The sequence below is a fragment of the Polyergus mexicanus genome, unplaced genomic scaffold (assembly GCF_030449975.1).
Source record: "Polyergus mexicanus isolate NDT 795.1 unplaced genomic scaffold, iyPolMexi1.0 SCAF_1, whole genome shotgun sequence".
Taxonomy (NCBI): domain Eukaryota; kingdom Metazoa; phylum Arthropoda; class Insecta; order Hymenoptera; family Formicidae; genus Polyergus; species Polyergus mexicanus.
Window position 1 is genome coordinate 13,133,708 of NW_027223321.1, and position 17,788 is coordinate 13,151,495.

Here is a 17,788-nt window from a genome sequence, read left to right on the forward strand (position 1 = left end):
ATAACGAGCGAAAAATTTTTTTTTTAACCGTCGCTCGTTGTTCATACAAAAATTATTAACCAATATATTTATGGATGTCAATATATTAAGATAATTTGGGTAAGAGAGAGAGAGAGAGAGAGAGAATGGACACTATTATAAAACCTAAAATCTAAACTAAGAATCTACAGGCGGAGGTAATACTATTGTAGGTATAACAAGAGAAAAAATATAGAAGCACGAAAAGAATTAGACACAGATTCCTTTACAAGGTTTTACTAGAGATAATTTTACCATAAATTTCTTTTTTAAAAACTTGTTTGAAAAACATTTAAGAAAAACGCACATATCTCGACATTTATAGCTGTAAGTCATAGATTTTTGCCCTATATATTAATGTTTATTTTATTGTCATTTTAATAGTTATTGTATTTTAACAATAGAACTGTTATTCTATTGTTACTATATGAATTATTCATTTTCATTTATTATTCCATTTTCTATTTCCTCTTTTTCACACATTTATAGCAGGACGAAGATTCTTTTCCCGTGTAATTTCCTTTGTTATTTTTTCCTTATGTTATTCTATAGGAGAAAATTGATAAATATTGGAGTTATATATCTTCTACAAGAAAATCCAATAATTTTAAAGAATGTTATAATTTGTGGAAAATATTTTTTATCGACTAATCTTTAATATCTACGAATAATATGTTCCGTAAACGAATTATCCAAGTGTCTAGTTGATCTAATTTTGCTGGTACCACGCACGATTTTAGAAAGATATAATTAAATTATGTATTTTTATTTAAATAAGTAAACTTTTTCTCTTGATATTATTAAGATATAATTTTGACTCTTGCAAAAGTTCACAATGATGGGGACGGGTGCATTCGAGAATGACCAGAACATTAAATTTATTTTTCTTTTCTTTTTTCTTTAATAAGATATATGATCGACGATAAAAAGAATGCCATTAAAACCTTTCACACATTGTTCTTCTAAAATTATATTTCTTTATCTTCGTGCATTTTTTTTTTTTCTTGAAGACTAATTTACTTTTTCGAGATTTTCATCATTTCTTAAAATCTGTTTAGATAAATGGAACTTGCTGACAGAATTAAAAATCTTTGAAATAGAAAGCACTTATTTTAAAGCGTGACTGAACGAGAAGAGAAGGAAACAGATGTAATATTCGAAAATGCACTGAAAAGTTTAAGAACGGGATGCGCACATTTATTTAATGTAAACTCTGCCAATGCAATTAATTCCGAGCATTAGTCTAATTGTCTAATTAATTACAATTAGTCGTAACATTCGAGGATATACCCTGATAGTCTTGTCTGATATAACATAATCGAATTAAATCTAGCTTATAGATATCGCGGATAATCTATTGAGAGACTCTATACTCACATCTGGAAGCTCCAACGACCACACCCAGCGACATGTCTTTTGTTCCGATGCAATTTGTGACAGTAAAATATATGACCGACATAGGCTCGTTAAATCTTTCACACTATTTGGCCGTTAATATAAAAAAACCAAGATATATACAAATTCTCGGAAAAGCCAAATATTTCAGGATTGGTAAAACTTTGATTTTTTTAGATAAATTTTCACCTTTTTTTGTATCTTTGTATTTAATATCGAAATGTTTTCAAAATGATATAATTGAAACTCTCTTTCGTTAAAAATTTCTAAAATGTCAAAATAATACCATTTAATTATTTAAAACTCTCTCTATATATATATATCTTTGCGATATACTGTGTATACAGATAGGCGGATAGAAAATTGAAGAATATCGAGAAAATTATTTTTATCGTACAGGATAACGCGAAGATACACGTAAAGAGAGAGTTTTTTGGAGATCTTATCATGAAACTTTCTTGAAATTAAAATTTTATTTCAAGAATTCTCTGAGAAGAATTCTTTGACCAGATCAGTTGAGAGATTTTAAACTCGAAATTGTTTATTCACATATATTTCATATAAAGAAATAAAAATTATATTTATCATCGAACATATTATGGATCGTTCCTATATCCGCAATTTAGCGCGCGCAAAATGAACTATTGTTTATCGCGGGTGCGCAAATTGACGCCGCGATTCCGCGTTATCCGGCTGACGAACATTTGGAGAACGGGAGATGTGAATATGTAGCGGGTATCGAGACAAAATCAGCTCGACACCATGACGATAGAGAGACCCCGGGGGGTGGGGGGGGAGGGGGGGGGATAATAATTAATAACCCGACGGTGAGTGGCTCGTTCAAGCGCCGCCTCTCCTTTCGGATTTATGGACCGCCTTTCTCATATCATAATTGAGTTGCGAAGGTTGACTTCCGAGGATGGTCGCAAAAATAAATATCTCTTCTAGGGTAGACGACTTCTATGCGTTTTCGTAGTGGTAGACCAATAAGAACAGAGAAATCGTTGTCACGATTGGTCAATCCTGATACAAAGCTTTTTTTTTTTCAGTCGAACGTTTTTAGAAACTTCTATATAATTTATTCTATTTTTTGATAACGCGATGTGGTAGGAAAGCGTCTTAATAAGCTTCTCAACAGTGGAGCGGTAGCTTACAGAGTTCATCCGTTGTTTTAAACAAGTTTTAGCAGTCGTTCCATACAACTATTTGGGATCTTTATTATACGCTACAAATATAGTGATACTGATCAGTGTGAATATTCAGAGTCCGTGTGTGTGTGTATGTGTGTTAGAGATCTCTCTAATTTTTTTTGAAATTTAATATGTTTGATATATTTTCAGCCGTAGAAATTGAATTTCGAAAGAACTGCTCTTGTTTCGCTTTTGTCAAAGTTATTAATTATTGTGAAATTATGATTGAATGTAGTATTTATGCATATATATGCAATATTACTATAAATTCTAAAGCATGATATAATTTCTGTCTTATGAATGATAAAACGGTGTTTTTTTTTTTTTTTTTTTTTTTAAGTATCGATTTTATATAATGTGAAACGAGTGCTCTTCAGTTTTCAAACTTTTGAATCAGATAGTGCTGTGAAATCAACGTATAATGTTTTCGTAAGTGCATCATTAATATAAATTCAACATTGCAATTATATATAAATAAATGAATATACTTTCACATAGAAATTGTGAAAATGTAAAAATTGTTGTGTTTTCTTACATGTGTGGGTATAAAATCATGGTGCTCAAATATAATTATACTAAAATGGAATGATAATTTTTTAAGCGAATTCAATTTTTACGTCTCAGAATATATGTGTGTTTAAAATATTTAGTAGATCAAACGTGTATATAAGTCTAAAACATATCTGTATACAGTATTTATCCGCTAATAAACTATAGGAGGATATTCTACAAGTGGAAATAAGAAAAAAATATTATATAAAAAGTTTGCACGCAAGAAATGCTTTATCACAAAGTTATAAAAAAAGATTTTAAAACATTCAGAATATGATATCATATGGAATATGTGCGAGATAATTGATAAAGATTGGAAGCACCCAAAAACGCATCTGTGCGTTAAAAAAAAAAAAAAAAATATACAGATAAGATAAACACGTTCAACTTTTCATATTTTCCACTAACACATTCGACCTTTCATATTCTGTACAAGGGAAATTTGTGGTTATCTATTTCATGTTCCATTTTAATATTTGCTTATAATTTTATAATAAAACACACCCATATATATATATCTTTCTAGTTAAACTTTGTATAATATTATTTTCTTATTTCCATTTGTAGAATATGCTTCCGCAGTTTGTCGGGTAAACTCTGTATACATAGAAAAAAAAAAAAAAAAAAATCGGAAACTGAATATTTATCTATGTGTTTAATTGATCCTTTGTTTTTCATTTTTCTCATTTAAAATATAGAAGAGAATGTGGAATGTATAGAATGTGTGAAGAGAACGAAAATGATATTCAACATCCTGAAACACCGCGTATAAAATGGAGTATAACATATCCATTACACAAGATCAAATCACGCTTATGTAATAGACCAAAAAATTTAGCTATGTCTCGCATTACTTCAGGATTATCGCATGTATTAATGCTAAATAGAGGTATACGGAATTATGTGTACTTAATTTTTAATTCAAACAAATATCGATAGAAGGGCTTAAAGAGCACGTGCTCCTTAATTGTTTATTATCTTTCTAGTCTTTTTATTATTTTGATTTTAATTCAAATTTAGCATATAAGTAAATTAATTTAATAACGAATTAATGCTGAAATAATAAATATTATGATTTTTTTTAGTACTTTGTTTTTAATATTGAAAATCGCATGGATTTCATACAGTTATCTGATTAAAATCAATTTTTGCAATCAGGTTTAAGTAAAGTCTAAAGTAATTCAGATGTATATTTGACCAATGAAAGTTTAATTCGGACATTCTGTGCGTTCAATAAATATTTAATCTTCGCATTGCAAACGAGCGTCTAAAATACTAGCTCAGTGAAATAGTGTTTGACCGATTCTAAACTATAGAGTTTACGCCAAAACTAACAATCGCATGATTTCTAATTTTCAATGCTCTAACAAGGATGGGGCTTATTTCTTGTTAGTTTCTAATGATGTAAAATTGATCGCAAATTTTATATGCAAAGCATGATAATCAATGTGTCGTCTTCTATATGTGCCGTCTTCTTTATGCGTTGTCTTCTATACGTGCCGTCTTCTATATGTGCTGTCTCTATATATTTTTATCATTCACATTTATATTGGTGTAGTTCTTGGTTGTTGGTATTAAAATTTAACGTCACGCACTTCTCTTCGCATTTCTTAACACTTAATCATTAATTTTACATTTAGGTAAAGAATAGTATGCATTGGATGTATTAGCTTGAAGAAACTTAAAGCATATTTTATTATCAGAAACGTCGATGTGTGTGAAAGCTATTTACGAGAGTCATTTCATAAGTAATGCACAATGTGGTAACACCGCCAACTGCATGATGCTTCCTTAAATCCTTTACTACAACTGTACAAAAATTTTATTGGGCTCGCATCATCCAATCTCACAGCTTTACCATATAATTTAAATAGAACCTTGTATAAAAAATCGGAAATTCGCCGCTCATATCGTCGTCATTAATATTCTGCTTTTGTCACGTATGTTGATTATGAGATATATATATATATATATATATATATATATATATATATAGGATAACAATTTATCTTTCCGGTTAATCTTGACGCTCATGTTAATCATCGGGTGAAATTTTTCAAGTCCAAGTGCTAATGTATCTATATCCTCGTTGTAAGGGTTATTTGATCGTATAACTCTATCAGCGTACACATATTCGCATATAACGTTTCTCACATTATAATACAAATTAATAAATATATTAATTTTGCCTCTTGTTCTCTCATCATTCGTCATTCATAATCTCTCGTTTTATTTGGCAGGTAAAAATGACGATTTTTTATTATTATCGTCATCTATAATCATCATCTGAGAAAGTTGTTCGCTTAATTTTCAACGTATAAAACGAAGCCAATTGATAACAATCAAGCGTCGTCAACCATTTGAAATATTGTCAAAGGTTATTAACATTATTATCTTCTCGACTGTTGAATTACCATCATTCATCATCAGTGCCTTTAATGCCTTATTTACTTTAGAAACGATCCACTTCGAAGAGCAGCGTTTTTTCATTAAATTTACCTTCATCTTTCAGTATTATTCCGAGTATCGTCACGAACACTATCATTATATCCAACTGTAACAATGTGAAAAGAAAAAAAAAAGTGACTTTGTTTATATTTATATATATTTATTTATATTTATATTTATGTTTATATTTATAATTTTTCTTTGTTTTGTTGCAGGTGAAGAAAATGACTTTATATCAGACGGTGAGGAGAGCGGCGGTGGAGCAGGAGGCGAGGAAGCCGTCGATCTTACCGCGGCGAGATCTCATCAGGGCGATGAGGACGACAAGGATGCCGATGATCCTCTGGGCGAGGACGAAGAGGACGGCGGTGACGAACAAGACGAGCAATATGAGGACGAGGAGGGTTCGCGAAAACAGATTCGCCATCGACAGGACGCGGAAAACAATAACAATTTTGTCGGGAGTGGCTCAACCTCCGCTGGAATATTTCCACCTGCTGGAACTAGTCATGTCACTCTCGAGGCCCTTCAAAATACAAAAGTTGCGGTCGCGCAATTCGCTGCCACCGCTCTCGCTGGTGGAGCCGATAGCGACGCGGCATTACAGGATCTGGCCTTTTTACAAAGTACGCTGTATAATCTTCAGCATCAACAGGTACTGCAGTTACAGTTTATCAGCCAGCTTCAGCAACAATTATCGATTACTCAAAAGCAACCGGTAGCGCAACCGTCATCGATAGAGCCAGCTGATAGCAAGGAGGCCTCGTCGTCTCCCATCATCCATACGAAACCATTGTCGAATCTTGCATCACCACCTTCTTCTCGGCCACCGAGTCACCATCATTCATCACCAGCGCCACTTACGCCGAATCTACTTCAAGAACGACCCACCTCGACGAGCAGTGCCTCTCCATTGAATCTACCCCTGTCTTCGTCCGGCACTACATCGACTATCGCTGCTACGACTACCAGCAGTCAAATCTCACTGTCGCATCAAATGCCGCCTCTTTGCTCGATCAGCTCTTCTCTCGCTTCGTCGATCATAACGAACAACGATCCACCGCCTCTTCACGAACCAAATACACTGGAGATGCTGCAAAAGCGTGCTCAGGAGGTTTTGGACAACGCGAGTCAAGGTCTATTGGCCAACAATTTGGCCGATGAGCTCGCATTTAGGGGCAGTAAAGGCTCGCGCCTTTCACCTTACGATTCGAAAACGAGCGGCGGTCGCGGCGAGCCCTTCTTCAAGCATCGATGTCGCTTCTGTGGCAAGGTCTTCGGCAGCGATTCAGCGCTACAGATCCACATACGATCCCATACAGGTGAGCGACCCTTTAAGTGCAACGTCTGCGGCAGCCGATTCACCACCAAGGGCAACCTGAAGGTCCACTTTCAGAGGCATACGGCCAAGTTTCCACACGTAAAGATGAATCCGAATCCCGTTCCAGAACATCTAGACAAATACCATCCGCCCCTCTTGCAACAAATTGCTTCCGGGCAACGGCCAATATCCCCGCCGCCGCCGCCGCCTCACGCCATTCATCATCCCTCGTGTCATCCGGCACGTAGGGAGCATAGTTTCCTACCACCACAGCCGCCTTTACCTCTCAGTCTTACATCGCCCAGTATGATCCTTTGCCGTTTACCAGTTATTAATCACCGGGACGATCAGGATGTGCCGGAAAACCTTAGTAAACCCGTAACCGCTGCTCCGCCAATGTCCCCTACTTCCCCCGCCGCTGTATCGAACTCTCATCATTCCTTTCACGACAATCATCATCAACAACAACAACAACAACAACAAAAACAACAACTCGAGCAGAGAGAGGAGATAAAGCTCGAACAGAGATCACCCGGACAAGACCAATACCAGCAACGACTAATAATGAGCCAGGAAGACGCCGGGCGCATAACCCCGAAGAGAGAACCCGAGGAGACGGAAGAACCTGTAGAAACGGAAGAAGGCGAGGACTTTGAGGAGACAACGAGGCGATCTCTCAACTCACCTTCATCCTTAATAAATCCGTCGTTTCAGCCGCAAGCATACGAGGATTGTAGTATGGACAGCAAGATCAGCGGACGATTAGAGGGCGACGGCGAGATGGAAATAGACGAAGAGACAGAGGAGCAACCGGAGAACCTCTCTGGCAAGGGTACGATCAATCGCTTGCCTCAACAGATGATGGCATATCCGGGAGCGTCTCCAGCTAGTAGTAGCGCGAGTAGCGGTAGTCTTCAGACATCCTTCGCCGGGATTCTATTTCCGAGCGCTCCGGCTCATCATCAAATACCTTCTCATCTTCCGACGGTTTCCACTGCTGGGCAGACGCCGACTGTTTCCGCGAACGAGATGATCGATCCGGCTAAGGATCCAGCGATCTATTCGAGCTTGTTACCGCGACCGGGTAGCAACGATAATTCCTGGGAAAGCTTGATTGAAATAACGAAAACTTCCGAGACGTCTAAATTGCAGCAGCTAGTCGATAATATCGAGCACAAACTGAGCGATCCTAATCAGTGTATCGTTTGTCATAGAGTGCTCTCGTGCAAGAGCGCATTATTAATGCATTATCGCACTCACACGGGCGAGCGTCCATTCAAGTGCAAGATCTGCGGTCGCGCGTTTACCACAAAGGGCAATTTAAAAACTCACATGGGAGTGCATAGGGCTAAGCCGCCGCTAAGAGTGTTGCACCAGTGTCCAGTGTGTCATAAGAAGTTCACGAACGCTCTCGTGCTACAGCAGCACATACGCCTTCATACCGGCGAACCTACCGATCTTAGTCCAGAGCAGATTCAAGCCGCAGAAGTAAATGAGTTTCCGGGTTGTTATCCTCAACCTCAGCTTTCTTTCTTCCCGCAAGGATTTGCGCCGATTCATCCGACCGGTGCTGGCTTTACTTTAGGATTCCCTGGATCTAGGCAACCGACCATCGAGCAACAATCGCATGAAAATGACGTCGATTTGAAGGAGGAGTCTCAGCAACAACGGCAAAGATTTATGGAAGAGCATAGCGAGGAAATGGAAGATCAGGATGACGAGGAACAAGATCGCAGAGAAGACGACGATAGATGCGAGGTGAATCGCGATAGACGTAGTGCTGAAATGATGGAGAAAGAGCAGGAGCACGAGAACGAGGAAATCGAGCACAGAGACATGATACTTCCCATGTTTTCAACTTCGCTGGCGGCCCTCGAGAACCAAGTAAAGACCATCACGACCACGATCGCCACGACCACGATCGCGAATGTAGCTAGATCGCCGCCGTCCTTTCATCGATATAACGGTAGCGAAAAGAGCGACAGTTCGCCAATTTCCGGTGCCCCGCTCGATCTGACACCTCGCGCTTCCTCCACTCCGGCGTCGGTGGCTTCCGCGTCGCCGACACCGCCGCCGCTGCCGCTACCGTCCCAGACTGCACCGTCGCACCATCCGTCGCCGCATCCTTTCAGTATGTTTACTGGTTTGCTGCAAGCAGTCTCGTCCGCACCCGTTACCAGCACGCCAGGCACGTCCAACATAAATAGCGTCACGTCGATGAGCGCAATCAACCCGGGAAGCGCTCCCGGCAGCGGACCCTTAGCCTCGCTAACCACCTCAGCTGTACTAGCCGCGTCATCGACTTACAATCCGCTTGGTCTAGCTGTCGGAGGGCCAGCAGGTAGGCTCCAAGTCATCAGAATCAGCGAGCTGCGGTTCCCGCTACAACCTTTCCCGCGTCCGACAATCACGATTCCATCTTGCCGCGTATCACCGAGTCCAAAATCACATTCTAGTAACATCTCTTTCCGAGTGTGGTGACATATTCGGCTTATCCATGTTTCATACCGATATCCTGTTTGCGATATAGCCAGACCTAGCAGACTCCCGCTCTCCTGTTATATGACTTTTTTTATTTTTCTTATTAATTTTGTTGTAATTATCATTCTTTGATATCTCTTTATCTTTCTTTGTATGTCTGCATCATTATTTATTATTCCGATTTTATTATTATTATTTGCCTCGTTTTGTCTTTCTCTACTTTTTTATACTATCTCTTGCAATAATAGATACACTTAATATACAAACGTAGAATACGCCTCATCGCTTTGTCTTTATCTTTTCCAGTTTTACAGCAGTTTCTGTTTTTCATTTGCAAACAATCTCATATGATGATGCATACGAACACATACACATATGTACAAAGAGATATTTTCATTATACAATAATTAGAGCAAAATTTCAATTTTTTACATCTTATCTTTTTATTTATTTATTTATATTTTTTTATTTTATTTTATTTTATTTATTTATTTATTTATTTATTTATTATTTTTTTTTTTTTTAGAAGATTCTATAAATTTAAATTATAAATGAAGATTCAGCATAACCATTTTACGTGCATCCTGGATGTTGGTGAGATTTATAACCATTCTATTATTTCACTCTTTGGGAAAAATTCAATACAAAAAGTCTACAATAACGGAAAATATTTTTCAATAAATTTTTTCATTCACAAATTGTGAAATATTAAGAAGAAAAACAGAAGAGCAATTCGGGATGCCGTTCGGGACAGTAGAAACAGAAAATTCTTAAAAAACAAGAATTAACAAGTAATGGAATAACGACCATTACGATGTGAGCTATCCAATGGCTATGTCATATGCGAATGCAGTCGTCTTGCACATGAAGCTATCATATCTGCGCATATCATCACGCAATCTGCATATTACGATAAAAAGAACACGACATTAGTATTCATCAAAGTATGTGATAATAAAATTAATGAAGCCAATTTTGGGGAAACTCTATTGTATATGGATTGCATATCTTTAATGTTTAACATTAAATGAAAAATGCTAATTGTCATTTATATATATATATATATACAATATATACATACATATGTATTATATACATATATATTATATATCTCTACACACACGCATACATATATTTTATATTTATATAAATATCATATATATATATATATATATTATATTTATATACAGATATATTATATATGTATGTATACATACATTCTTTTTGTTTCTGACAGAAAAAGAAAGATATAATTCGTAAAATATTTCTATCTTTTTTTGTTACATTGTTATATCGGATTCGCTTATAAGTACTCTATGGTTCCTATGTCTACATATACATATACGTACACACATACATTGTGCATATATACATATATATACATATATACGCATACATACATACATTATACATACATGTATATATATGCATATATACAGCGGGAAAAGCACTTAATTTTATGATATAAATTTGAGAGATTTCGATTTTGGTGACAATATGAGAATATTTTTCAAAAGTATTATGAGCATTGATTTAAGGAAGAAAAAATCAATCTCTGCGACGAAATGTTCATGTTCACTGTTATTGACAATCGCTATTTAAGTACAAATACAACGATATAAAAAAAATAATGGATAAGATTTATAGAGTTTTGACCATGAAAGGTATTGATATTTTTACGAGAATTATTTATTTATTTTTTTTAGTTATACTCTTAAATCATAATTTATATAGTGATATATATATATATATATATATATATATATATATATATATATATATATATATATAAATAGTAACTTGAAAATATTTTTATACAATAATTTTTATTTAATTAACTATGCGTGATTATGTGTACATAATTGCGCGGTAGTTCTCCATTTTTAAGTTATGAATATTACTATTATATATAATATTACTATTTATATATCACAGAAAATAGATAATGTCTCAAAATCTTTTTGAAGGTTTTTTTAATAACAGATTCTTTGGCCAATTTGTAGATTTTACTAAAAATATCGAGGTAGTGCATTTTTTAAATAAGCGTCTAATATTCTATTATACATCTATTATACATCTTTATTATATTGTACATTCTATTATACATTTTTTTAATTAAACTTCTTTCGCGCTTGAGGATACCTTTATAAAAAGCATTTGTGAAATGCTTCGTTATATGTTTTGGGACAAAACCTTTATTCTTTCTCTTTTTCTTTTTAAAGTTTTTAATGTTTTTATAAACTTAATTTTTTTTTTTTTTTTTTTAACATAGATAGCATTATTCTTTCATATATTAGTATAAAAAAATAAAGTTAAGAGGCTCGAATAATATACATGATTTATTTATTGCAACTTTGATAAGATTTATATTGCTCATTATGATATATTATGGCTTTGTTCTAAACTCATTCTTGACCATTAGAATTAAAATTATGAGGCTTACGTTAACATTAATACATATACATATATGTATTATTAATTTATTTTTAGCCATTACTTTTATTAACTCATCTCACACACAGATACACGCACGCATACACATGTATATTAAGAAATAAATCTTTTGTAATATATCATTTGATCTCATTTTGCATTAACTATTCATCCCCATCTCCTCCATCTATTATTATTCCTCTCTATTATTCAATACTTTGGCTTTATTCTTAATTAATTTTTTATAATTATTTATAAATAATAAAATAATGTCATCAGTAAATTAGTATCTTTAAATATTGTATATAACTTTATATTTTATAAACACATATCATGAAAAAATACGCAACACAGGATATCGCTGTCAAACACAAACACCCTAGTGTAAAAATATCCAGCGAGAAATATACACATATACACTGTATGAAGAAGTGACTGAAAAATGTAAAGAGGTACGATTTGTTACAGTACGTGGCAACACCACTTGTAAATTCTGCTACAAGACGTTCGCGTGCCAATCCGCATTGGAGATACATTATCGGAGTCATACGAAGGAACGACCTTTCAAATGCACTATATGCGACCGAGGTTTTTCCACAAAGGTAAATAAATCTGCTTTTTATTTTAAAAGCAACTGTCGCGAGCCAATAATCGCTCGTTCTCTTTCCCGCTTTCTCTTTTTTTCGCTTTTAAGTTGTCTCAATATCCTGCAGTTCATTTTTCATACAGAAAGAAATCGCAGATTGTGACAGGCCTAATCAACTCGATATTGTATCTTATTTAACTCTTAAGCACTAGTATAGGGCGTTGATGCGACGCCCTCATAAGATTTCGACTTGTCGCACAATTTCTTATAAAATGCGTGGAATTATTATACAATAATATAAGAATGTTAAAAGAATCAGATAACATACATGTATATCTATAATATTACTACTGACGACGTGCCAATGCTTAAGGTTTAATTAAGGACTAATTAATGAAATGTTAGAAAAAAATATTGCACAAAAAACTTCTCCTAAGCCTCATACAATATCTATTCATATCACTTCTATACTCTTCTCGTCTGTTCTGCTATACTTTCAGAACGATGATTCCGGTCAGCAAGCATGTTCCTGCGCGGACCAACCCTTCGCCGCGAAGGGTCCGATCCCCCCACAACCCAATCCCCAATACCACTCGTACCCGGCGAGATCGGCCGCCGGAAATCGTGAGAAACCGAAACGCAGGCGGCGGCGGCCTGAGGAACGGAAGAACCGGGGGCGGACAGGAGCAGGAGGGGGGCGAAGGCTGACGTCTGTTTATCCTGCCGTCCGCCTGCCCCCGCTGATGCCACCCGCCCTCGGACTTCTACCCTCGGACCACGTCTTCCTGGTAAGAGCCTCCTAAACAAAGCAAGCGTACACGCACTCGTCTTGCTATCTCGTATGGTCGCGCGATCGCATCTTGGCCAACTTGCAATTATATCTTTTCGCATATAATAATATTCGCGTACTTTCTTCAGCTAAACTATCCGAAGTAACTCTCTCATTCGGCCGAATCATAATTAAAGATGTAATTACTTGCATATCGAAGAGATTAAAGAAGATGTATAACAACTATTAGATGCAATAACTATTAGATTATAATGCAAAAAAAAATTTAAATATTGAATATATATAATGGGAATTCTTTAAGAATTCTCTAAGAAAAGGACTGTCTCGGATTTAATGTATCAAAATTCTCATAAAGTAGGACAGAAATCTCTAACACGAGATAGGTCACATTTATAAAATAAAAGCTTAATAAAGAGCTTAATGGCAATCAACTGAATCACAGCATTCGCGAATCGCTAATATGTTATACATAAATGCTACATGAATACTCTTTTCCTTTCTTTTTAGGGACCGCCGTCAATTACTTAATTAAATACAAAAGAACATATTTTGATGCGTAGGGTAATATGAAGCAGCACATGTTGACTCATAAGATTCGTGATATGCCGCCGCATCTATTCAGCGATGCAAAGCCACAACAGCAGCAGCAGCAGCAACAACAACAGCAGCAGCAGCAGCAGCCACAATGTCAGGATCACGAAACTTCCAAGAGCCCGATGTGCACCGATGATTCGAGCCTACCGCCCCCGCCTCCACCGCCACCACCACCTCCACCGATGCCACCTACGTCAATCGAGTCCGCGATACCAATAAAGAGATCTCCGCCGGAAGGAGATTTACCGGCGCCAAAAAGACCAGCCAGTAAGTACATCGTTCGCTAGCTTTCATAAAGAGTAAGACTCAATGTGCTTTTTTCATCGAGCGTCACACGAATTCAGCTTCGCTTGGCAGATTCGATCTCGTTACTAATTGCGGTCCCCTTTGTTAACCAAAACAATAGTTTGATATGCCCGATGCTATTACTGCTTCGCATACGCTTTTAGTTCTCCTGTTATTTCCTGTCTGTCATTATCTCTATCGATGTTTCTGTATATACGTTGATGAAGAATTACATAGATTTTTTTCGTTTCTTCATTCAATTGAATTTCTTGTATATTATATGGTGGCATTTCGTATTTTCGTGTTCGATACTCCATATCGTATGTGAAAATATTATTGAAATATTAAAAGCAAAGCTTTAAAGAAGTTGCTAATTGTAAGTCTATTTATATTGCGCTTTTATAGTTTTCACAATCTGTAGCCTCAGACTTTTACGAGACACGTAGAACGATCCTTAAACCATCATTATTGCACATTTCCATCACGAAGTCAGGGTCAGTTTAGCGAAACCGTTATATGTATTTGCAGACATGCCGAGCAAGCACTTGTGCCAGATTTGCAATAAGAATTTCTCCTCGTCTTCGGCGCTCCAGATCCATATGAGAACCCACACTGGTGACAAACCGTTCCGATGCACCGTCTGCCAGAAGGCGTTCACCACCAAAGGCAATCTTAAGGTATAATACATTCATTCCTCTATATAATTGCCACCGGAAGTCTGAGTCTTTTTTCTCACTCTCTCGCTTTCTCTCTCTCTCTCTCTCTCTCTCTCTCTTCTATAAACTCCCGATAATCTTCACTAACACCAGCTAGAGCCGCTATCGCTTCTACTAACGCCAAAACGCGTAGTCGCAAGTCGTTCGAGCTCGATGAAAGATCAGCGTCCATCCGATTAAAATATATCGACACGAATATCGCTTCTTATCGTTTCCTTTTGTTTCTTTGCCGCAGGTGCATATGGGCACTCATATGTTCACCAACGGAACATCACGTCGAGGACGACGAATGTCATTGGATCTACCTCCTCTGCCCATCACACCCAAGGACTCGGAGTTTCTGCAACGACGACCGGACCTTTTTTACCCATATCTTCCCGCACCATTCCTTAACGGCGTCCAGCAGAAGGTAAATATGCTTATATTGCTCGAAATGAAAGACTATTCCACCAACATAATACAAAGCGTGATTAGCGTGATAAAAGTTTCATAGATATTTCCCTAGAAATGCTGATGAGTTTATATTGCAACAAGTTACGGGAGCTTTTATCTTATTACAATTTTTCACGCAAAAAGTTTCGTTGTTTAATTTAAGATGTTCAACGATATTGTACAAGAGATGTAACATAAAGTATCGGTGACGGTATTGCATAGCCGCAATTAATGATCGTTGTCTATTTTCGTTTTTATATTATAGATAATGGTCTTCGAATAAACCTAACCAGACGGCGTGCATTATTTACAGCTGAACGAGATCTCGGTGATTCAAAGTAACAACGGATTACCGCCTCATTCCTTGGGCGCGGGCAAATACGCGGCAAGTTTGTTCGGCTCAGTGTATGGGGCCGGCGGGGGCGGTTTTCCCTTGGATAAGCAGCCGATGGTGCCAACCAGTAACGGACCCCTGATGGATGGCAAATCTGTTGTTCCATCGGGCTCCATGCTCTTCCAAACGCCGTCGCCCACGCACTCACCCGGCGCACCGTCGTCCAATGGCGGTAATCAAAACTCAGTTAACGTACCGTCCTGGACTGGTGACGCTCTTCAGCATCATTTCGACCGAGAGACACCGAGCAGAACCGAGAACGACGCCACGCCACCCACCGCCGCACGTCTACCACCGCCACCGACGAGGGGAGAAGGATTAGCCGCGTGAAACTTAACGAATACATATCTTCCCATTTAGCCATACGAAGGAAGACTCGACCATTTATTCACGGTGGCCGAATCTCCGCCGAGTAATAAGAGCGTATAATCCCGATTCGCGAGAGAATTCTTCCAGACTGAATCAATTTAGAGAACAAGGAAGATTCTTCGCGTGGTGAGCTAATGACGTGTAAACTGCGAGCAATCTTGGACCCCCGTCCCTCCGTCCCAATCGGCGAAAGTTTCCCGTCGACCTGTACCGGTTCCATGCAGCATCCACGCGATCCACGAAAAATGAAACGGGCTCGTCCGGAATAGAAGCAGCGGTTTCCGATCTTGCGACAGTGATTCCCGGTGAATCCCGATCAGAGGGGTCATAATGCGACGCGACTATCTTTTCTATATGGTGTTTCCGTGCATTTCAAAACGGAGGACAATCTTTTAAGGACTGATATAATCGATTTACTTGGTATCTCCTCACATACGCGAGTAATGACATATCCCTATGCCCCTCTCTTCTCCATCATCTCACTACTTCTGGTAGTGATTCTAGTATCTACAAACGAAGACACCATGTTCCTATTATCGCGCTAGTCTTAATGCATAAAATAGGGGTCGATAGATAAATTAGATCGATCCGTCGGCTCCCGAGTAAGTTACGATACTGAGAATTTTTCATCTCGATTCGGAATCTTTCGATTCGCGTGACTCAATCGCGTCATCACGTTTATCATTGTTTATTCAAATCGGAATGTCACATCGCCATCGGCCGTTGATGCGGACCGGTGACGGCTTAAATATTGATCCCGCGCGCATATGCGATCGAGCCACGTTAATGTACGTACGTATGTAACATATGTACGATTCTGGACGTCGAATCTTTTCGTACGGGATTCGGGGGAATCCCCGCGCTAGACACGGCGCCTAGACTGAGCTCGGCTCGCGAGAAAGGCGAGCATTAGCGTATTGGAGCCGCAAGACACGTGGCGTCGCGTCTTAACGGGTCTCCCCGACATAATTTGACCGTCCATTCGCGATAGCGATGGTCACCTCTCTCCGGGTCATCTAAGGCTACGTTATAAATATATACATATACATAAAAATTATATATATATATATATATATATTATAAATACAATATATATGTATACATACGCGAAATATTATATTGGTACGACAGGGAGTGTGAATTGAATGTGTGAATTATATACACGCGCGATTGTATATGTGTTGCTTCCGTTTGTTGTGAGTGTATGTGCGTATTTGATAAAAAAGAAAAATTGGAACAGAACAAATGCGAAAACGATAGAATATAAGTGTAATTTAGGAGGCGGGCCCGGCAGCGCCCCTCGCTGTGATATGAGAGGAGCAGCCTGCAATCACTAAACCAATGTACTTATATCTTGTATCATAGTATTATAATAATGATAATATAAATTTATTATACGTTTACACACATACGCGCATGGATGGACATATACAGGAAATACGACATGCAGTGTGTTGCCAGTGTCTGTGAGCGCCTCGAGAGCTAAGTGTGACTAATTAATAATACTTAGTATCATTACTAATTAGATGTCCATCCTTCACTGTACGTCATCGGCGATGTTTGCGTTGTCGTTGTAAATATAATTGTATCGTGCATCGCCCATAATATTTATATAACGCCTATATAACATTATTCATTTTTACGAAGAAAAGAAAGACAAAATTGCAATTGGTCGCAGCGTCAAAAGCAACTTTCAAAAACTCATTTATTTTTTGTTATTCTTTATTTTTTGCGAATATAACTTGAAACAAGTTTATTAATATATATTAATATGAGAGAGACTA

At 37.3% G+C, this 17,788-nt stretch overlaps 1 protein-coding gene across 3 annotated transcripts in view; it reads left to right on the top strand.

The window, feature by feature from the left end:
* Positions 1–17,788, top strand: part of Salm (spalt major) — a 64,824-nt gene extending 47,036 nt beyond the window's left edge. The window contains exons 2-8 of one of the 3 annotated variants that reach the window (XM_070301129.1): positions 5,819–9,265; positions 12,307–12,440; positions 12,925–13,212; positions 13,775–14,075; positions 14,622–14,770; positions 15,045–15,218; positions 15,555–17,788. In XM_070301129.1, the coding sequence (XP_070157230.1) occupies positions 5,819–9,265; positions 12,307–12,440; positions 12,925–13,212; positions 13,775–14,075; positions 14,622–14,770; positions 15,045–15,218; positions 15,555–15,965 (4,904 nt within the window). In that variant the 3' untranslated portion in view covers positions 15,966–17,788. The remainder of the gene's footprint in view (positions 1–5,818; positions 9,266–12,306; positions 12,441–12,924; positions 13,213–13,774; positions 14,076–14,621; positions 14,771–15,044; positions 15,219–15,554) is intronic. The other 2 variants (XM_070301138.1, XM_070301146.1) reach the window with 2 other exon arrangements.